The sequence below is a fragment of the Alosa sapidissima genome, chromosome 5 (assembly GCF_018492685.1).
Source record: "Alosa sapidissima isolate fAloSap1 chromosome 5, fAloSap1.pri, whole genome shotgun sequence".
NCBI classification, from domain to species: domain Eukaryota; kingdom Metazoa; phylum Chordata; class Actinopteri; order Clupeiformes; family Clupeidae; genus Alosa; species Alosa sapidissima.
This window is the reverse complement of record NC_055961.1, coordinates 8554282-8578630: the sequence shown is the minus strand read 5'-3', so window position 1 is coordinate 8578630 and position 24349 is coordinate 8554282. Positions and strand designations below refer to the sequence as shown.

Here is a 24349-nt window from a genome sequence, read left to right as displayed (position 1 = left end):
TATGTTCTGTTAAGTAGAGTTTGTAAACACGTTATCATCAACTTAATGCACGCACAATATTTGTTTGAGCAGGAGAGAGAATAACAATGAATGGATGCAGCAACTACAGAAATTGTAGCCATACTTGCTGCTTTCTTTTACTATCTATGGTCAGCACATACAGTGGGCAGTGCTTCGACTTGGCCAGCTTCCCTCACGGTCCGCGCGGGATCACACGGCATCACGCAACTTTAATTTGAATTTTTCAAGTGACGCTGCAACGACGCTGCAACAACCGGCAGAGGTCTCAAGTGAACAGGGTGTCTCGTAAAAAGAAATGGAGCTGGAAAACCCTACACAGACTTCACTACAGACTTTAGCAGACTGGTTTAGAAATAATTTAATAGCCAGAAATATGCCTGCCCTGCCCTAATAAAGAAATATTTGGTTAACGGCGAGTGAATCCCGTTTGCAGCCGTAGAAGAAACGCAGGACAAATTAAACATTCTGGTTTCTCCAAGTGCAACGATGATAGACAGACATCATTTGGACAAAATATAGAGCATATTAACCTCCGTTGCTCAGCCAAATGCCTTCCTGTTACGTCCTGTTATCACAGAGTTACAGGCGATAAACGATTTTTGATGGTCACAAGTTCATTAGCGTTTATTTTTTTGATTATTAAAGAGTGTTTTTCATTTAAAGGCTTGACTTTGTGCTTATTCAGAAGAGCATTTAGTGCTCTCCCCAATCCCAGACGTTCACATTGCATGTTTGTTTGTAATGGATGCAACCGCGAGATACGCTTGTCATAGGCGCCGATACCGTGGGTGCTCCGTCTCTCGGGCACCCACTGAAAACATAGAGCACCCACGTGTGCCAGCTTACAGTCCCGGCTAAATTTACATTAATTTAAAATCAAACATCGCAGTTTATGTTAAATTCAGCATCTCTCATAATGTGATTGGATATGTTGCTGTCAATTCCCTACTCCATATACTAACCACCAATAAGAGCGTCTCTCGTATGAAAATTCCTGACACTTCCGACCTGAAGAATTAACGCAAGGCTTTGTCGGGTCTTCAGCCCCGAATGTTTAAAATGTACATAGCCCTGAATATCATTTTAAAAGTAGTCTGACAAAGCTTATTGTTTTGTGACACAGCTAAACACTGGTACCTCATAGAACGTCTATAACATAGCCTAGGTTGTCGCAACTCACAAAAGTAAAGCAGATAGAAAGAACTCACGCAAATCTAGCCTACAACACGCAGACAGCTTCATGCGCAGGGGAGAGAGTGCGCGCGCGCACGGGTGCTTTATGATTGTTGGCTTCTGATGGTATCTTGCTAAATTCACTGAACTGCATTAGGTGACACAAATGGTATTGCCTTTATCTTATAACTCCTTGTCTGAGCGACTACCAGGCCTATGGTTTTTAAAAGTCAGATGTTCCCTGACAAAGACATTTGAAAATTAAGAATGTTTATTGACTTGAAAAATGCACTAATTTTTGCAAACTCCCTTCATTCAACCCTTGAAGACATCGCGGTCTGGTGCGCTATGTAGATCGTTTCTCGTACCATTTAATTTCTCAGAATTTAGGTCTACTAGGCCTACAATAACGTCATCACCAAATACATCTTTTATTTTTAGTTGATCAACCACAAAGAGTAGCATAGGCCTACTGTGCACAGTGCACTGACGACTGTAGCAGCCCAAGGTAACCAGTTATTGTAGATGAGAGGCAACCCCTTGTTTCAGATAGCCTGGACAACATGTTACCTGGGTGTTGCCTACGTTATTAATTAATTAATGGTAGCCTACAATAGTTAATTGTTTTGAAATGCGTAGCCTATGCGGCAACAGGAGCTTCCAATCGCGAGGGAACAATTTTGCATTCATAAAAGGGATGCAATAACGCCTCCAACAACAACCAAAACTACTCATTGTTAACATGTAAATGAAATGTAACGTTTCATTGTGAATCAGATTAAAATGTTCTCCTTTTTGCAAACGTAGCCTAGGTATATGATGACAGATTAATTTAATAATGTTGCAAAGATACTGCATCAATCCATAGGCCTATGTTTCATTAGGCTACTAGGCTATTTGTTTTGCCTTACTCTTTATTCATTTAGGCTATTCATTGGGGCGGGTCTGTCATTTAACCTTTACTGTAGGCTGCGCAAACCACAGGCCTTTATTTTGGGCAAGCCTGCATTCAAGGCCTTCTGTTGAAGAATTTTATATAAAGCCTGCGCTTACAGTAATCCTCCTGCCCCTGATACCACAGCTGTGGATAGTGTGGAATGTTCAAGTAATAACACAATCCAATGTGTGTCTCAATTGTCCCCCGCTGACCACCTCACACATTTCTCTAGATTTTGCAACGACCTTACATGACACAATGCCATACAATATGCCAGTTTTAGGACGCAGAATAATGTTTGTAATGATACCAGTTAGGCCTATGTTTAACAGTAACAAGTTTAATGAGCTATTCATTGTCGAAGGTGCATGGTGAAGTGAAATTCTTACTTTGGAAAACAAACATTTGCCGATATCATCACCGATATCATCAGAATATTGCAACAGATTCTGTATGTTCTGGACTGCAGGTAACTTGTTAAGCCAGTGGTTTTCAAACTTTTATTTCATTCCCCACTTTGATCAAGGGGCATGACTGATGATAGTGGAGATAACGTGTTATCCCGAGGCCTTTGCAAGTCAGCATCTCCGACGGTAGTCTACCCTATTAAAAATATAAGTTTTCGATGTCCCAAACGGAGAGCCATTACATTAATACACAGGATTAGATGTTAAAATCCCTTGTGCCAAAATCCAAGGTAAAAACACATTCAGAAGCCCCTGCTCAAGTTTAACTTTAAAAAAGCACACTACCCACAAATCCGCCAACAAATGGTCACAAACACAATACAAATGGCCCATCCAACAGCAGTATATAGTATGCGGCATGTCATTGGGGTTATCAAGTGGGCACCCTCATTCACCGATGTTTCGTTAAGTTAGTCCCACGACACCTCATGAAGGCTTAACAGTGAAACCAGCGTCCTGGAGACACTCCCCTCCATGCTGCCACCATATTACCACATTGAAATATCCAATACCCAAAATACTCTTAACCAGCCCAGGCATGGTCAAGGTTGGCTAGGTTGGTCGGTCCCGTTGATGTGGACTGAACCATAGCCATAAAAACCTTGGCCAACCAACCATCAACCTAGGCACAGCCCATCACAAAAAAAAGTTACACAAAACAAATTAGCCAGTTAGCTTAGGCCCCATCGCAAACACAAAACAAATTAGCCAGTTAGCTTACGCCCCATGCTGCCACCATATTACCACAACAAACATCCAAATACCCTTAACCAACCTAGGCATGGTCTAAGTTGGCTAGGTGGGTCCGTCCCGTTGATGCGGACTTAACCATAAACCATAAAAAACCTTAGCCAAGTACCATCAACCTAGGCACAGTCCATCACAAACACAAAACAAATGAGCCAGTTAGCTTACCTTAGCTTGCGCCCCAGGAAGGGTAACTTCTCCTTACCCACAATCATTCGCTTGCCCGTTCTGCTGCTAAAGACATGTTACTAACCACCTGCCTTAGACTTCGCCCACAAATGCCCAATTCAGACAGCAAGCCAATAGCAGATCCGGCCACAAACCCACGTGCACCGATTTCAATAGACCTTAATCGTGCACTCCAACCTCGCTTGGCTGCCTCCTCTGCTATTTCAGTATATTTAGCTCTCTTCAGCTCATTGGCCACTTCCACTCTGTCTTCCCAAAAATACTTTATTGTTTTTAACGATCTCTATGCTACTCACAAAAATGTAGGCATGGGGACATGATGAAGTAGGCTTTCCAACTGTCGTGTGTTAAATTATTGTAATTACGAGCCAGTGGTTTTCAAACATTATGCGTGACTCGGACATCTAACTAAATGCAACAGGCTCATATTGTCCTCGCATTCGCAAAATGAGGACCAGTGTTTTGTCAAATTGCAAATAGCTATTCGTTTTAACGAATTTTTATGATAGTAGATACAAAAAGTACTTCATACTATCTTAATCTTGGAATATGGGGAGGGAATTGGCGCGTCTGCAGAAGTCAGCCAAATGTAAATGTAATTCTGCGGCATAAAGCAGATGTATTTGTTTATTGTACAGAAAGATAAAAATGACATGTCAAGCAGTCAATTGACTACATTGCAGTCAAGTAGGGCAAATTAACGTGGGTCATAGTTGTCTAGCCTGTTAAAAACGCTGCTAAATAGTATTAAATCGTCAACAACATTGTTTTGCAGCTACAGATTAATTGGGGGCCAAGCAGCGAAGCTGCGAGGCAACCTTTAGTGATTCTATGATTTCTTATTATTGGGGGCCAAGCAGCGAAGCTGCAGGGCAACCCTTAGTGATTCTATCTTTTCTTCCCTATTATTATTACGCTTCCGCCATTGAAGTCTATGGCAGCCTATAGAACCGACTGGTGAACAGTTGTGAAATTTGGTACACTGATTGGGGACAGGCCAATAATTAATTGCACCAAGTTTCATGCCGGCACCTCCAGCGCTCTAGCGCCACCAACAGGCCAAATTTGGACGTGCGTTCACGCACGTAACTTTTGACTCGTATGCCCAATTGCCAAAAATGAGGTATCTTTGGAATCCTTGGACCAAGCCGAGTTCAACGCACCCTATGACGTCAATTTCCGCCATGATGGATTTTCCGCCATTTTGGATTTTGTCAAAAACCTTTAAAAAGTTTGACGCCTCACATAGTTTGTCCGATTTTCACGAAACTTAGCACATAACACCTTCAGACCAAGCCGCACAAAAGTTATCAATTTTCATCTTCGGAACTAAAACTGTTTGCCCGTAACAGCCAAACGAAATATGCGGCGAAGCCGCCAAACAGGAAGTGAGCTCATATCTCAGCAACCCTTTCATCTGTCATAACCAAACTTAGTACATGGACTTATAACCCCATCAGTAGGACACTCAAAAAATCTGGTGACCTTTGACCTCTAGGGGGCGCTGTAATTAAGAAATATGCCTATTGGCCTGTAGCTGCTGTTTTGCTTAGAATTAAAACGCACTAGTGGTGTCTGACAATACTGTGGAAGGTCCTTAGGCCGACCCAAGCCAACTTGTGATGTCATCGTAATTGATTCGGCCGCCATATTGGATTTAATCAAAAACATGAATAAGTATTCGCAAGTCACAAATTTCAGCTGATCCTCACCAAAATTGGCAGAGACCATTTTCAGACCATGCCGTATAAGTGTATTTTTTTCTGGAACAATTGACAGAAGCGTTTGCCTGTAACAGCCAATCGAAATTTGCGGCGAAGCCGCCAAACAGGAAGTGAGCTCATATCTCAGCAATGCTTTCATGTATCAAAACCAAACTTAGTACATGGTCCTCAGGACCCACCAGGAGGACGCTCAATACATTTGGTGACCTTTGACCTCTAGGGGGCTCTGTAATTAGCAAAAATGTATTTTGGCCTTTAGTTGCTGCATTCTTCTGCAATGGAGGTCAATGGCAGCCCATAGAACCGTCTGATGATGCACAAATAATTTGGTGACCTTTCACCTCTATTGGGGCATTGAAATCACAGCAAGCATGATCATATCTCAATCGATCTTTTATTTTTGATGTGAAACTGTTGACAGCGAGTTCCATCCAGTTAATTCTAATGCGTGCGTGCAAGGGTGGGGCGGGGTGGGACGGGCAGGGGCGATTGCGGCGGTGGGTTGGCTGGGTGAGGGGGCGGCGACACTCAGCCCTGGTTCAGACACACAAAATCAGTTATGTTTTGATGTGAAACTTGACCTTGTAACTCAGCCAATCTTGGGTTGTTTGACATGGAACTTGTTGTGACTGCTTAATGCTATATGCCTGATGCCACGGCATTGAGTTGCATGGCAAATCTGGACTGCTGAACTGTCTGCTTGGCCCCCACATTGCTGCTTGCAGCTATATTTCTGAACAGTTATTTCTCTACTGGGTCAATTATCACACAAGACACAGTTTTGATTTGCGTAGTTGCGTTACCCCCAACACTGACAATAACGTACACAGCAAATTAAGATATTTTTTCGTTTTGTGAAGCAGCACCGATTTTCGTTACCACCGTGTAGTCAAGCCTTAAGCCATACCCAAGTAGCCTTAATCGAGGTAATGTTTAATTATGCATGATTTATTTTGTTATTGAATTCGTAGGCTGGGATTTCTCTTGGCAACAATTATGTTTAAAGAGAGCCTCCTGCTTTTTCAGAAGGGGCGGCAGTCAGGCTACTGACAGAGCGATGTACAGTGGCAGAGCGACGCACAGTGGCTGAAAGTGGTACTAAAGCTTCACGCCTCGTAATGCGCGACTGAAGTGGCCATTTGAAAGCGATGCCCACTGTACCTGTGGAGGGAAAATTCCAATATGCGCTGACTGCAAAATAGGAAAGACAAAAGCACGAGTATACAAAGTCAATTGCGCTGAGACGCAAGATAGAGCCCAAACTGTTTCTAGCTAAAGAGCGCAATTTTCATTTCATCTGACAATAGACCACGCTTCCAGACAAAGTCACTGTACCATTCAGTAACTCCTGCCGTTTACATTGGTAATTAAATGACTGGACAGGCCTTTACCTGGCCCTCTAAATAATCTATTAGCAGTGAGGTCACTTTTGAAGATTTGTTGGGGGACTTGGTGACCCCAAAATTATACCTTTTCTGTAACTTTCAAACAGTGGTTCTTATGAAATTTTTTTGCCTATGTGCGTGGGGGCAAGATAACCATGGGTCTTTGTCCAATCATGTTTGTCACATTTCCAGTGGATTACAACCTGTTAATCATTGTTTTAACTGTAAATACAGGCATTTTCAACAAAGTACCTAGTTTTTATAGACATCCCATGACTTACAAATGTCAACACGCTTAGTTTTTATTTAGATTTAGTGTATTCTCGTCTTTCCAATGTTGAAAAATGATTGTCACTTTATTTTCATACCTTAGTGAAAAAGAAAGTCATGAACTACTTCTGAAAGTTCAAAGACACTCTGATTAACTTAAATAAGTTGAAATTAGATAGGAAAATGCTTCTGTTTTGTTAAAAATATTTATTTCTTTATGAGATTTTCCTTTTTCTCAGAATAAATTTGCTTCCCTTCAAGGCTGGATTTTTCCTCATTGTTTTCATTGTGAGATTACAATAAATCACCAACGGATTATTTTGTATACCTGTTTTTAGTCAACTTTACCAAAGGTGCCAATAATTCCGAAGGGTACTGTATATGTGACTGACTGATGTCTAAACTATGTACATTACCAACCTAATTAGTTTCCAATACCCCAATATGTAGCTAACTCCAATGATAATCTCCAATATAAAACGGTTAGCTTGCTAGCTAGCTAGCTAACTGTGGAACTTCGAAATAACATAATTATCTCACCTAGTTATAGGAAATACGTTCGTATTACAAATGATAGAATTAAGGTGTGACTTATGTTTAGTTGATGTTATGACATGTAAAGTTAAGCTTGCCGAACTTAGTTCTAGTCAGCGACAGGCAGCTTGACTGTGACTACATTCGTGACACCCTTGTTAGTAAACTGTAAAGAGTAAAAAATAGTAATATAATGGTCATCTAAATCCCATTAACACACAGATAACTCTTACACCAACCTTATTTTGTGCATTTTATTCACGTTTGTTTAAAGATTTAGTAAGTATAATATAAGCCCTTTTTGCTCCCCACTTCGATGCTGCTCCATAGGTTTCCTATCTTGTCTGTGATTGACTGGAACGTGGTTTGTTATATTTTGGTGCACAGCCTGTGCCCCTAGTGTATAATGCAAGTTAGACAGTTTAAAAAAAATAAACACTGGCTAATGTTGGACCAGACCAGACACCAAGGTTTTACCTCATAATAGAAATGTTCCATACACAAATAAAGACTTCCCTGACTTCCCTATATATTTCCGTATTTATGGGCCCACAGAAAATTCGATTAACTTGACACCCTTGGAATAGGCTCTAGATTTTAGACAATGCTCAATGACATGATCAAACACTTACTGAATGTCTAATTGTTGTAACAGCAGAAGTAAAACCAAACTTTGCCATAATATAGGTTTATATTTATTGTATAGTTCACACAATATTGAGCTATTTAACATGCTACAAATTACGTTATTTATTTACATATTTCTGTGCTCTTGGGTAATTCATGTTTGAAATAATACCCATATTATGGAATTATTATAAGAAAAACAAAACTGCATTTAATCATTTCAATATCCAAATCTAAGCCAAAAAGAAACTTCAGAAGACTTCGAAAATCAGAATTGACCGATCGCAAGCCCCGCCCATCGAACGCAGATGAGCCAATAGCAGTTCAGTAGCTCCACGCAGGCAGACACACTCCGACAGCTTCAATTTACGGCTCAATAGAAATGCATTGGGAGAAGCTGATTTTTGTCCGGTTTTATGGGATTTTATAGTGATGTCAGTTGAAAAGGACGGCCAAGCGACATGTATGGGATTAATGCAACACAGAATAATGGCTTTCAATCGTGATTATGCTTTTCTGTAATTATGTTTAATTAGATTATGCTTTCTGTAATTATGTTTAATTAGATTAAATTCTATCCTCCCAGCTCTCCCCCATTTTAAGCAAACCACAGATAGGATGTCTAAATGATGTAATATCAGCACACAATGTCAGTGTTCACAAAATTATCACATAGCATGGTGCCATAGAGTTCAGAGTCTTACCGATTCTTTGTGCATCCTGCAAAATACAAACACCCAGAGCAACAGTGTAGAGAAATCACCAAGAGGAAAATACACTTTGCTGTTCTTTGCACAAACAAGTTGTTGTCCAGATCCTCCTCCTTTTTCTTGAAATACAAATAAACCTGAAAAAAGAAAACATGCACAATACAAAAATTCATGCAAAGAATATAGACAGTACACATACATGGCCAGGCATCCTGATGGGAGCAAGCTGAGTTACTCAGTATAATGACGTGAAAAAAACGAGAGTCGCTTATCAGACCCACTCTGAGATAAATATGAAAATTTTGCATGACTTAATGATCATGCGTGCCTTTTAAAAACCAAAACAATTAAAGGTTTCTCAATTCATGAAAACAGCAGACTATTCACAAAATGTGAATACACAATCAATCTTTGAGTTCAGTTATGTTAATATCAACACATAAGGGGTTCTTTGAATGAAAAGTATTTCATAGATGGGCCATTCTACCGAATTCAGAGGTTGAAAAAAGTGTCTTTTTTCCCCAAAACTTTTAATTCACACTCATTGTATAACATCTAAGGTACACATTTCTAATAATTGGACATTTTAATTTCATAGTGTCTTTTTATACAGTTTTGGAATGTTTTCCTTCTCCCAAAATTTGTCACTACCGAAACACAATAACAATTAACAAAATAAGAAGTTTTGTGATAACCTATTAGGAATTTCTTTACATATACCTTCTAAATTTCTTCTTGAATTCATAATATCAATAAAGTATCTATCTATCTATCTAAATATATATTTTTTAATTTTCTTAAAGCATTTCCATGATTCAACTGATAATATTTTTTAACACAAAATAAGTGTCATTTATGAGATTAATTGCATTTTAAAAAAAAATATTTCTTTGTAAAACGCATAAAGTTGATTATAATGTTTTCAAATTTAAGGATGTATTACTAAAAATATATATTTAATCAAACACCACCATGTTATCTTGTCAGATGATTAGATATACTCTTTTTTTAACAAAACATCCTGTGTTTCGGTTGTGACAGCAGATGTTCAGTAGTGACGGTAGTGTTTCGGTAGTGACTACTACATCAAACTGTCAGTATTTTGTGTTGATAAAAAATGACAAATAAGTCTCAAATGTTGCACATAATGCAGCTAGCACATAACAGACATATATATATTTTTTTAAAGAAATCTGTTTAATATTTCACTGAACAGCTGATGGATAGTTTGGGATGCAAGATAGAAAATGTATGCTTGGTTTTATTATCCTTCAAGAAAGATTTATTAAGTGTTCAAAAATGGTCACATTTAAAAAGTATCTAACATGTTGCTCAAAGAACACATCTCATTTTAGTGTTCAATTTGTTACCTTCAGGGCCCTTTTTTGACAATCTAAGACGCATGATCTGAAGCATATGGTTCAGGTGTAGGGAGTGTCTAGTTCACTTTTCCTAGTTTGACACAGCAGAATAAGTGATCAGACGCCAGGTGCATGGTTCAAAAGGATATGTCCCTCGCCCCTTAATTGAAAGTAAAAATGACCTAGGGTTTAAGTTTGCAATACTTCGGTTTATCTGTTCAGTTAAGTGTAAGGCTATTTTGTTTTGATTGTTTTTACGCTGGAGTATCCCATTAAGCATGAATGTTTGTTAGGTATAACCCATACCTGCCAACAACATATTTCAAGGTCATCTCCCGGCGGCCACCCGTTTTGTTTTTTCTCCCGGAAAAATTGCATGACCATCAAACTTAATTTTAAATTCACGGATCCATTCATTTTTTCTGTTAGTCTGACATGTCCCGGGTTGCCAAATTTGGTATAATATGCACCACACATAGCCAACACAATGACTTACTTTCAATTTCAAACCTGTTGTCATAAAACCTGGCAATCCAAAACCCAGTTTTTAAAAGCTAAATGTTGGAAGGTATGCCATAACCAATCAGAAGAAAAACAATAAGAGTGCCATCTTCCATTCCCTAAAAGCAAGTACTGCATGTACCATGGCACAGTACCACCATATGGATGAGCAAACACATTTCTGCAGAACTCTTACTCTTTTTGAAGATAAAAAACTTCAATCAAAAATCAACACTTACCCCTACTAGGTGCTCACACAAATGTGAAAGTGTGCAAAACAAAATGTGAACGTATGTATGGAACTATTGTTGGAATGCTTGAAACCAGGCGAGGCTGGTTTGCCTCGTCATAGCCAGACTAAACTCGGTCAGACACCCCAAGTAGTTAAGCAAATCCGCAGTTCAGTTTTTGTTTTTTAAATGTAAGACTAGGTTCAACAACAACGAAAACAAAACGAGGGTGTAGGGGTGGTCCACTGTGTAGGAATCCTGGACCATGACCCGGATCAGGAGTGAGGTTTAGGAGGCTTTAGGAGTGTAACGGTAGGTGTGCAGTATGTTGGTAAACCTCCCTGCAGACACCTATAGAGTAGTGTTGCAGCCTGGGCTTTTATTATTTGCTTTGCTTTTGCTTTGCTATTGCTAGCATGCTCGACTCCTTATCCGAGGTGCTGCTGTTTGTCCGGACGAGTGACAGGCTGAGCCACGTGGTCCAACACAACACAGATTATACAGGCAAACCAGCATCCCCAGGTGTATGGAGTATGTTTGTGTCTGTGTACTGTCTACGCTCATGTACTTTGCTTCCTAACACCCCAATAACATTCCAATGAATGTTAAAAATGCTAAGGACATTCATCCAAGCACACCAGCACAGTCTTTGAATTGCATTGCCAGGGACTCGTTGCTTAGGTCAGTGGTTCTTAAACATTTTATCTGCCGACCCCCAAAACATATTGGCCAAGTCTCGAGACCCCCTTCTCTCCAGCCAATGAAATTTGGTATCATTTTGGAAAATGTTGTAGAACTGGCATTGGAGGCCCAGTTTAAGAAACACTGGCTTAGGTCTTACTACCAGGTTGTTAGATTCAGGACAGTGCACCCTCAAAATAACGGAAATAATGCCCATTTAACTTTAGACCACGTTCCTTGGTCAGTGGTTTCATCATTTTTTGTGGCGTCAAAATAGCAATTTGTGATCATATGCCTGACCACACCTCTTTTTTTAATCGATGCACCCGTGGGTGTGCAAGGATCACACAGTATGGGTGTCTGGCGGAATAATGATAAAATGTGCTGACTTAAAACTAGGAAAACAATTGTGTCGCGTCTGAGTGTAAGATAGGGCCCTCAGTCTTCCTAACTAATACTTCTGCAAAAAGATGCTGTTGAACAATGATTTCTTTCACTTTCCTTTCTTAAATATTCTTGGTACTTCACTGAGTCATCCCTCAATATTTATCTATGGGCCAGTCCCATTTCTCCACCCTTAAAACTTCCACTAGGTTTTGATTGCCCTCAACATTAAAGCCCCCTCGACAAGGGAAGTGGGGGTGAAGATCTTTCCCTATGAATTGGGACACCACTATATGCAAATTAGCGTAGTGAACGTGCTCATCTACATCACGCACAGCGCCGATGTGTCTACCGGTAGTAGCCTGCTACTATTTTCATTCAGGAACATGCCCCTTCCAGCGGTCATTGTTGTGTGGGCTGTGCTGGTTTATCTACGTCTGGTTAATCAACAAAGATATTGATGTTCATGTGAACGCCAGAACACACATCCTAAATATTGACGAAACTACACAGATCGATATATAACGTTATTTGATGGGCAGACTCTCTCAAAGCACTCAGCAGATATCATGAACATCGTTAGCTTCGTGAGATATTTTCGAATACTTTCTAGTGTTCAAAACTCAACAGTCCATCAGATGTGCATCAAACTAACATATTCCAACATATTTCGAAATTTTAATATGCTTATTTGCGAAAATATATGAAAAATTTGGCCGGCTCGCTGAGCTCGCACGGTATCCTGGGTAATTTTATCTCCCACTTCGTTTTAAGCTTGCATCGGTCCTGGCTATATTTTGAGGGTTGATTTTAAGGGGGAAATAGCACTTCCCCTTGCTCCCTAAAGTAATGGAACACCCTAGCCCTACACGTGCACGCGCAAAAACGAGGGTTAGGGCAAAAATCTAGGGGTAGGGGAGGTATTGGGACGGGCCCTTAATTTTATCAGTCTTTCTGCTCCACTTTTTCCTTTATGTTTAGACATGTTGGCAATTTGTTTCTTTATTCATGGGTATCATCAGGTCCCTTTCCACAGGTGTATACAATCAAGCACCTATGAATGCAGACTGCATGGTGCTTGACTAATACACCTGTGGAAAGGAACCTGATGAAACCCATGAATAGCACTAGCTTAATCATTGAAATTAAACTTTTATTTCAGGTTGTAGGCCTAGTCTTAAATATGCTAAAATGTATTTTATATATATAAATGTGCAATTGGAAATTTCACTGATTTACCAAAATATAGGACCTAGCGTTCCATTTAGTCACTACCGAAACAATCTCGTCACAACCAAAACTTCAATTTATGTTTCGGTTGTGACTGTTTCGGTAGTGACGAAAAGGTATATTTTTGAGCCTATCTCAAAGATGCTAGTCAGCACATGGTTAGATAGCACAGTTCTGAACATTTATACACAAATAAAAACTACATTTTCAAAACAAACAACCAAAACAACTTGATTAATTGAAATAAATATGTGCTCGGTAGTGACGTTCTTAAATGTCACCAGCTGATTTTGAGACTTTTGAATGCATTTACTCAAAAATGATTGGATTGATCTACTCACCATGTGGCCATGAGAGAGAGAGGGATGCACACACACTTCCTGGTCCAAAATGGAGCTGTGTGGCTAAAATCATTATCATCCTATGGGCTAAACCTTACAGTGTTTCGGTTGTGACATAAAAATGCGGGACAACATTTTTTACATAATGATTTATGATTGATATGCAATAAATATATTTTTTCGATTGCTTTTATCATAGGTATTCAAAAAATCTGTATAAAAACATGTGTGGAAAAAATTACAAAAATTATTTCATATTTTTTTTCATAAGGTGAAATTTAGGCCTTAGGGTTTGGGACAGCCACCTCTCAATTGAAAGTACCCTAAACATGATGATTTTATATATATTAAGCTTGATGCTACCTCAAATATTGTTTTAGTTCTTAATAGATAATAAAAAGATCTTCATAAATATGTAACATTGTTCTGTATAAATGCTTTTTAAATACATTTTTAGGGTCTGGGACAGAAATTTGCACGAATTCGGTAGAATCGCCCAGATACACACTTTTTGTCATGCTCTAACATATATATATATATATATTTTTTTTTTTTTTTTTTTTGCCAGTGTGCAACCTCAAGCCAAACATGTTTACCTCAGTGGTAAAGCTGGTAGCCTTGGTTAGTGTGTGATTTCTTTACTGGTTTTTTTTGTAAACTGTAAGCGAACGATCAGACAGGACTCAGTTTTTGCAGCAAGGTGCGCCTTTTTTATTGGGTATAAAAAGAGCATCTCAGAGAGGGCAGAGTCTCTCAGAAGTAGGGCTGTGCAATTAATCGAATTTCAATTTCAATTTCAATCTTGATTTTGGCTCCAAACAATCACAAAAATAAAAGATTATTTTGACACATTCCGTTAAGAAACAGGGTTTTTGGAAATACATACAATTTCAACTCACTGATTCACGCTGCTTCTTTAAGCCCTGTACTTGACACACCCCTCTCAGAGAACTTATGGCAAGATGGCTAATCTAACGTAAGAACACTATTTTTTTTTACACCTGTTTTTTTTTTTAAATCAGCATGTTACAGCTAGTCTATCAGCTTCTTGTAGTGCACGAGGATAACATTAGGCAAACACGAACGAACACTATCATTTAGATCACTAACACTGATTTTTTTGTTCCTTCAGTCCCAATGGAAACCATTCCTTTCATTAAAAGTATATGATCAGAAAACTTCAGTCTTTTACTATGGCTTGTATTTTGTGCTTTTGACAAAAGCCCCAGTTATTTGTAAAGGTGGTTTGCTGTGCGGATGTGCCCTGCCTCCAGTAATCTGAACTGTGCGATCACAGCCCCTTACAGTACTTTCACTTTACGCTGTTCCTGCTCATTGTGGGCATGGCCGGTAATAATGTGGTATGAAATGCGTTGTGCATGAGTTACACACCACTGAAAATTTTAGATGAGTGACCGGCCGCGATAGTAGGCTAGTAGTAGTAGCTTTTTTGCTAGGCCCAGAAAGCTGCCAATGTGGAATATTCCGCTGCTTGGTGCACATGCAAGTGTTCAGATTAGTTGTCTGTCCATTCATGCAGATTTCACTGGAGCAGATCTTGCACACAACTTCGGTAGCCTATGTCTCTTAGCTGTCCACTTTCATCCAGCCATATATGTAGCCTATAATATGCTGTGTAACGTATGTCATTTTATGTAGAACATTTAAAATTGATTTCTGTAGACAGACATATTAATTAGTGTTGACTATAACCATGCTTTGCACAGTGATTACTATCACTGAGTGGCAAAAATAAAAACTGAGTGTACAAAATAGATAGCAGGGATTCTGAGCTCTCTTTCTACAGACTGCTCTCAACTGTAGGGGGACCCTGAGAGCGATTTGTATTTAGTGCTGCTTTAAAAGCAGAAGCCTCTTTTTCAAATGTATGCCTGTAGCCTCCTCCCTGAGGTATACACATCAAATGTGGTCTTCCTGACCAAAAAGCTTTCTAAACTTAATTTTTGATTCACACCCCAAACCAAGTGTCCAGACAGACTGACTTTAAATGTGTTTATCATCTAAAAATCATCTATGTTAAATTCCCATAGAGGCACATACCTGTCACCACAGGGCTGGGCGATATGGCTAAAAAAGAATATTGCAATATTTATAGTCTATTTCTAGATATATGATATGTATCTCAATATTTTAAAAATTTCTCAAAAGGATTTCATGAATTCTCACTTTCACCCTGTGATGTCTTAAATCATGCCAGTATGATGCAGTAGGCTAGGATAAATCATACCAGTCCAATCCCTGCAAATTATATCCGCATTAAAACATTCTTGGTTATTCACAAGTGGTTTCTATTTTACATTTGCATGTAAAAACAGGGGTGAAAGTAGTTTTGAATTCTTGCCAGTAGTCAACTGAGTTTCACATAGGGAAAAGTGTGCATGCAAACATTTCAACACACCGAAATAGGGTACATCAATTGATTTATGCAGAGCATTCATCATGGCCTGTTATTTGGCTTTATCATTATCTCTTCTTCTTTCCCTGTCTTCTTTGAAAGGCCCCTCTGCCTATCCACTCTTCAGGACAAACTGTAAAAACACTTCTCTTTTTGCATGGCTTCATGCCTTTAGTTAATTTTCCAAATAGCCTAAATTTAGCTTGTTTTAATCTGCCACTGATATGTCTCCATATGAATGATTACATTACATTACATTACATTACATTTGGCTGACGCTTTTTAACCAAAGCGACTAACAACATGGTAAACAGTAAGTTTTAGAACAATTCTCACAATTTTAGGACAGTTTAAGAAACATTAGAGTACAGTAAGAATAAGTGCGTCGGTGAGTGCTGTTTTTAACAGTACTTGTCAGTTTAAAACGGCTGGTGAGTGCTAGGATCAGTAAGACTTGTTGTAAGTGTTGCTATGAGAGTAGATGTTCTCTAAAGAGCTGGGTCTTCAGGAGTTTTTTGAAAGTGGAGAAGGATGTCCCTGCCCTTGTAGGAACTGGCAGTGTGTTCCACCAACGAGGAACAACAGATGAGAAAAGTTTGGATTGGCTTGAGCGTACCGGTGGTAGAGCTAGACGTCGTTCGGAGGAGCGCAGCGGTCTGGAGGTAGTGTAAGTCTGTATGAGGGCATTCAAGTAGGTGGGAGCAGAACCGGAGACTACTTTGTAGGCAAGCGTTAGAGACTTGAATTTGATGCGGGCAGCCATAGGTAGCCAGTGTAGCTGGATGAGCAGCGGGGTAACATGTGCCCTTTTGGGTTGGTTGTAGACCAGGCGCGCCGCCGCGTTCTGAATCATCTGAAGTGGTTTCACTGCGCAGGCTGGGAGACCTGTCAGGAGGGAATTGCAGTAGTCGAGTCGTGAGATGACTATTGCCTGAACCAGAAGTTGGGTAGCATCTTGAGTCAAGTAAGTCCTGATTTTCCGTATGTTGTAGAGTGCGAAACGGCATGACCGGGCGACTGAGGCAACATGATCTGAGAAGTTTAGTTGGTTGTCGAGAACAACTCCTAGATTTCTTGCAGTCCTGGTTGGTGAAACAGACAGGGAGTCAAATTTGATGTTGATGTCGTGGTGTATGGTAGGTTTAGCTGGGATGACCAGCAGTTCAGTCTTTGAGAGGTTCAGCTGGAGGTGGTGTGCCTTCATCCATGTAGCTATATCTGAAAGGCAATCCGAGATCCGTGCTGAAACCAAGGGGTCATCAGGTGGAAAGGATAGATAGAGCTGTGTGTCGTCTGCATAGCAGTGGTATGAGAAGCCGTGCGAACGGATAATCTGTCCCAAGGAGGTGGTGTAGATAGCAAAGAGGAGGGGGCCCAGCACTGAGCCCTGGGGGACCCCTGTGGTGAGATGGTGAGGTGCAGATAGCTGACCAAGCCATGATACGTTAAACGAGCGTCCTGTGAGGTAGGATTCAAACCAGGAGAGAGCAGAACCGGAGATTCCCATGTCAGCGAGTATAGAGAGAAGGATACGGTGATTAACCGTGTCAAAGGCAGCCGATAAGTCAAGCAGAATGAGTACTGATGACCGAGCGGTCGCCCTGGCTTCTTTTAAGGCTTCTGTTACAGACAGCAGAGCCGTTTCGGTAGAGTGGCCGCTTTTGAACCCAGACTGATTTGGATCCAGAAGGTTGTTCTGTGAAAGGAAGTCAGAGGCCTGTTTGGAGACTGCTCGTTCAATGCCTTTGGATAGGAAAGGCAGCAGTGAGACAGGGCGGTAGTTCTCGACTTGAGCAGGGTTGAGAGAAGCTTTCTTAAGTAACGGTGTTACCCGGGCCATTTTGAACGCTGTTGGAAATGTGCCGGAGGTTAGCGAGGCATTGATCACATGTGTGATAGCTGGAGCGATGGTCGGGCTGATGGACTGAAGTAGGCTCGTAGGTATAGGGTCCAGCGAGCATGTGGTAGGACGGCTGCATGTCAGGAGTCTGGACACTTCACTCTCGGAGAGAGGCGTGAATGCTGAAAAAGATGTTCCAGCAGTCCCTAGAGGTTGTAGGAGTGCGGTATCTGAGTCAGATGCGTTGAGTGGGCATGTAGAGAATTGACTGCTGATTGCCACCACTTTGTTTGTAAAAAATGAGGCGAGGGTATCTGCAGTAAGGCTGGATGGAGGAGGAGGCAGCTGAGGGTTGAGTAGCGATTTGAAGGTTGAGAAAAGTTTTCGAGTGTCTGTAGCGCTGTTGATTTTGTCATTGTAGAAAGCAGTCTTAGCAGCAGTGATGCTGGCTGAGAAGGAGGTCAGGAGTGTCTGGTAGTTTTTGAGGTCGTCAGCTAGTTTGGATTTGTGCCATTTCCTCTCCGTGGCTCTGAGTTTGGTGCGCTGCGATCGGAGGGTATCATTTAGCCACGGATGAGAATGTTTGGATCGAGCTGGCCTTGTGGTAAGAGGGCACAGCTCGTCTAGACACGAGGTCAGTGTGGAGCAGAGCGAGTCAGTGGCCTCATTAACCTCCAGAGAGGAGAAGGTGTTGAGTGGAGGTAGACCGGAGGCAACCACAGAGGAGAAGTGCGTTGGAGACAGGTTCCGGATGTTGCGGCGGAACGTGACCATCGGCTGAGGAGCCGGAGGCTGTTCGTTCAGGCTGACGTTGAACTGGATGAAGAAGTGGTCAGAAAGATGGAGAGGCGTCACCATGAGGGTGTCTGTGCTGCAGTTCCGAGTGAAGATCAAGTCAAGCTCTTTGCCAGCTTTGTGAGTCGGTGGGCTTTGAACCAGTTTGAGGTCAAAGGAGTGGATCAGGGCCAAAAAGTCCGCTGAGCCTGGGGCATCTAAGTGGATGTTCATATCACCGAGAACAAGAAGCAGACAGTCATGCTCAGGGATGGAGGATAGCAGAGTGTCAAGTTCGTCAATAAAGTCGCCTAGTTGGCCTGGAGGGCGGTAGATGACCAGCACGTAGAGTTTTGCTGGGGCGATCACTGTGATGGCATGGAATTCGAATGAGACATATTTGTTTGAAGGCAGTAGCGGGGTGAATTTCCATTTGTTGGAGATCAGCAGGCCCGTCCCGCCTCCTCGTCCAGATAGGCGAGGGGTGTGGGATAGTGTAAGGTTAGTGGAGAGTGCAGCCGGGGTGGCAGTGTTCTCTGGTTTGATCCAAGTCTCAGTGAGAGCAAGGAGTTCCAATGAAAGGTGGTTGGCATAGCCAGCTATGAAGTCCGTTTTGTTGACTGCGGATTGGCAGTTCCACAAGCCCATGGAGAAGGAGGTTTCTGTCGGTGAGGACCGTTTAAGTTCCTGGAGGTTAAGGCGATTTCTGCCCCTTTTGGCATGATGCCGTTTTCTGCAATGGCCGGTGATAACAGATATGGTGGAACGGCACATTTTGCCTTTGTCGGTGCCTGTGCTCGGTGAACTTGCACAGGTAAACTTGCTTGTCTTGACCGCGTCCGTCTTAAACGAGGACGGCTGAAACGAGGGCTGACGCTTCAGCAACAGCCTCTATTGTTATGCTGACAGGAATTGCATGCAGCTGTCCTCGTGTCTCACTAATGATGAATCAGCGTAGACCGCCCTCTGACGTTCGCACAGCTTAGATTGTTGAATGATAATAGCTTACATCGGATAGGTCCGTGCTTCCTCAATTAGTCGTTCGGTTGTTGGTAAATAAGACAAGGTTTATTTTGAGACAGTCAGATACACTCATAGTAGTAGTAGTAGGCCTTTATTGTCACATAGTCACAAGTAACCAGCGAAATTAACCATCAACCTGTCCATACATTACACAAACATACATATAATATGACAAGGGGGGTAGACAGGACAGGACGACAGGGCATTGAGGAAGAATACAGCATAACATGAGGAGAGGGGAGGAGAAAAAAGCAACCACCAGACTATGCTCCTGTGGGGAGTACAGTGTGGGAACAGGAAAAAAACACCTCAGCAACATTAGCACATACACTTTACAACAACATGAAAGTCACATGGCTTGCAACGGGGGGGGGGGGGACTGCATGTCTGTATATGGGTCAATGACGTGACGTCTAGATTTTCTGTCCAACAGCATTTTTTACGTTTATAAAAGGTTTGAATGCCTGCAGACACACCATATATATGTGGGAGCACTCCCATATTTGTAACCACTTTACCTTTTGAAAAATCTTTAGGTATTTTTATTTTTTCTCTTATGTGAAGTATCAAAATATCATGTGGTGCGACTGTCCGACCATGACTGCTGTTTGGGAAACTTCTTTAAAATTACACTGAATCTATTCAAATGTGCGTTCTGCTCTATCTAGCATTTTTTCAAAACTGTTTTGTACCTCTGTAGAAAATGACACAGCATTTTTTATTTTTTTTGTCCATCCTATTATACAAACAAACTTTGTCCGAAGATGTCAACTTAATCAAATATCATCTGGTGCAACCATCAAGAAACTGCCATTTTGAGACTTTTCTTTTAAAATTAATTCAAAGATCTTAAGTTGCATTCATAAACTAGTGTGCCAGGCACCCATTGGGGCAGCAAACAAGTTTGTAATTACAGTGCATGAAAATGCACTGTTCTGTTATCCGAAGTCTTCTTCTTCTTCTTCTTCTTCTTATTCTTCCCACCAAATTTCTGCGTCTAATTCAGCTTCAACCGTTTAACGTAGAAACTTCGTTCAAACTTTGTAACGTAGGTCTTGAAAAGGAGACTTGAGGAATGTATTTTTCACTTTTGTAAACTTTATACTTTTTGAGATATTAATAAAAAACAAGCTTATTTTTACCCATAGACTTTGTATGGGGACTATGACATCATAATGGGCTAATTAACTTGATTTGCACCTGTATCAACTTCCAGCTGCTCAACTAGGTCCCATCAAAAAGCTAGTTAAACTGATTGCACCTGTATCAACTGCTTTCTGCTCAATTAGGCCAACTCTCTCTGTGTATCTCCATTCTACAAGGATATAAGGCACATTCCATCCAACTTTCTATCCATTCATCCTCTTCAAACCATTCACTCATCTACCCATTAAACTATCCCATCAACATTCATTAAACAATCTGCCTATCAACATCCATTCAACTTTCTGTCTATCAACATCCATTACACTATCTATATTTAACTTTTAAACTATACTCTGTCTCAGGCTTTAAACATACAATCTGGCTCTACAGATCCTGTTTAACTATTTCCTCTGCCCACAACTGTTTCAAAATAAATGTCCTCACTACAATAATTCACTATTAAATAATTACTATTTATATACTATTTATAATATAAAAAATAATTTATATACTAACTAATAATTTAAACTACTCAACTATTTAACTGTTTAGCCATTTCAACTGTCAGTTGTTATCAACTATGACTTCTGCCAGCTGTTATCAAATAAAAGTTTGTTTTGCATTTTATGTTAATATATATGTTTATATTTTCATGCACTGGTAATTTCCTCGAAATGACATTTTCTAGTTATCTCTTATAATTATATAAATTTGATCTCAAGTTGAAAATGTGGTGCGACCAAACATCATGTGGTGCGACTATTACAAAATGCTTTTTTGTGTGGTTTTACATTTAATTTAGGATTTATATGCCTATGCAATTTATTTTAGTGTTATATGGAATCAATTTTTATACATTCAGAGTACATTTTCAAAGATTTCAGAAAAAAAACGTTTACATTTACTCTTAGTACATTATAATGACAAAAATGTAAATAAAAATCATTTTACATGTAAGGTTACTTTGGTAAATGCACATTTATTAATCATTTATCCCTCCCACTGTGTTCTGTTCAGCAAGAAAGATATATTTCACTTATTATCAACATCATAAAAATAGGCTATCACTATGTATGTGGCGGTGAGGGGCATTAACACTGTAATATAGGATTTTATTACCATTATTTTTGTTTTGTTTCACATTATTTTATTGTTTTTATTTGTTATATTATTAGTGATGATTGGGCAACATCATCAAATTTGTTTAATCATCTTTTTTTGTTTAAGTTTGTTTGCTCTGAAAACTTCCCCATTTCATCACTTTCTCTCTCTCTCACACACACTCACACACACACACATTGTGTATGTGTGTGTGTGCAAACTCTCTGTCACACACACACATACACACACTCACTCTCTCTCTCTATCTCTATCTGTTAAACACTAGGCCTATTACTTTCTTCATCGCTGTATCTATCACAATATATCTATCACGCTAACTATCCCACTAACACACTATCAATCACAGATCACTATCTATCGCACAATCATGCTATCTATCACACTATCAATCTATCACACTACCTATCTATAATACTATCTATCTTTCTTTATCCATCATCTGTCTGTCTTCTAGCCTCCCCATGTAGTTAGCCTAACTTCTATGTCTCACTCTTTTACTCAAAAAAGCTTTCATTCTGCCATTGTTAGTCTGTCTGTCTATCTTTTAATTTCTTTATCTTTTATTATCTCTTCCTTTCCATCCAACCATGCACTTTTGTCTATCTTAATATCTTCTCCTGCCCCATCTCTTAAAATCATCTGCTAAATCCCATTCACTTTACGTCCTGAATTTCTTCTGTTTATCCCCTCGATCACTCACACACTTTTACCTCCTTTTCTCCCTTAAGCTGTCTGCACTTATTTGTTTCTTTCTATGTGTGTTTGTTTTCATCACCTTCTATATTTCAAATGCCCTCACAAAGCTTATCTTTTTATACCTTTACCAATATATGGACATGTTCAACATCATTAGCAACTTAAAAATCTTTTACTTGTGTAAAACTTTTATTTTTTATTTAATTGTTGTTTTTTTTGCTTTGCAAGCACTATATTACCCTCATGAAATGAAAATATAACAGTTTATTAATCTCTCTACTTATATTTTTAACAATATGAGATCCTTGAGTCATTTGGTGCGACCACTCATCATGTGGTGCAACCAATAATAGCAATAACTGTGTTAAATTCAAAATGAAAAATAAAATTTCTGTGGTTAAATTATTAATCAGTCATATAGTATGTTTAAGTCAATGCTATTTTTCAGACTTTTCCATCAGTTTTATAAAACTTACAGGAAAAATAAGGGTTCTAAATATATTTTATAAGGTGACAATGACAGTATAGAACAAAAATATCAGTCCAATATTCACAAAAAGTAAAGAAATGTAAATACTTTGTTTCTAAACAGTTCATATTATTAAGAACTTGTAAACAAACTTTTAAGCATGTTAAGGAAATACATTTAATTTTAAGATAATCTATGTTCGCACCACATGACATTTTTTAAGGCCGCAACCAATTCATTCTCATGAAAAAACACTAAAATCACATTACTTGAAATTTTAATATGGATTTTCATATACCCAACATTCTTAATGTTTGAACAATTGAAACAGAAATTCTTATTTTTAGAATTTTAAATTTGGCCAGTTGAAAAACCTTATCCGTCATTGACCCATATGTGTTAGATGTATGTGTAGGCCTGGTGAGTTGCTCCGCCTGGTACCACAATCTTAGTGCCTCAGTCCACAGGATTGTCAAAGTGATAACACAGCAAGTTGCTATGGAGACAGCCTTGGTCATGTCCCAGACAGAGTCCACAATCAGCAGGTGTCTGTAGGAAGTGGGGAAAGGACTGCAAGAGCGTCTCGCTGCAGTGCTCTTCCGGGAAATTTGTTTTTCCAGCAGCGGCCTTGGCCGAGGCCAGTGCTGGTTGAAGGGGGCCGAAAGCAGATAAGATTGTAGTTGTTTGGTCTTGGGGCGGGTAGCCGCATTCCAATTTACACGACTACCCTCTTAGTCCATTCTGGTCCAATTGCCTTTGTAAAGCAGTGAGCTTCTCCATGAAGTTATCCAACCTAGTATCCAACCTAGCATCCGTCAGATCCATCCTTGTATCCATCAAATGCTTGATAGTCCCAGTCTGGGTGCCGACAGCTCTGCCCACTGCTTCAATCATGACGGGCAGCCTTACGGGCTTTGAACAGCTGTCACCGTTTTTTGAGTTCCTCGATAAACCAGGGCAATGCCTAATCCAATCAGCATAAGACCTGTTATCATGGTTCCGAATAGGTAGATATCTTCAATGTCCTCCACGGAAAGAGCCGCCAGGCACACAACCCGCCACTTCTCCCACGCGTCCATCGAGTAGCCAGCTGCGAACGTTTCGGCAGGGCAGTAAGGTTCCCCCGAACCCAAGCTTCTCGTCGAGAAGATGGTGTCAATTGCGTTGAGAGACCAGTTGATCAAATCCATGATTTTTAGTTTGGAGAGCAGTGCAGAGAGAGTCTCTCAAAGTATGAGACAGTAGACTACATAAGACAAAGGAGCACAGCAGGGAAGATAAAGGGAGGGGAGGGAGAGAAAATGTGACTGCCTTCGTTGAGAGCCAGAGAGGACCATAGACAGTAGTCTAA

The 24349-nt window shown here is 40.1% G+C and overlaps 1 protein-coding gene across 7 annotated transcripts in view; it reads right to left on the bottom strand.

Annotated features, from left to right (window-relative positions):
• The window catches only part of LOC121710087, a 324103-nt gene that overhangs the window by 165462 nt on the left and 134292 nt on the right, over positions 1 to 24349 (bottom strand). For all 7 annotated transcript variants that reach the window (XR_006032094.1, XM_042093995.1, XM_042093993.1 and 4 more), the window contains one exon: positions 8779 to 8921. Coding sequence is in view for 6 of the 7 variants with exons in the window: in XM_042093995.1 (XP_041949929.1) it covers positions 8779 to 8921 (143 nt within the window). In the remaining variant the exon portion in view is untranslated. The remainder of the gene's footprint in view (positions 1 to 8778; positions 8922 to 24349) is intronic.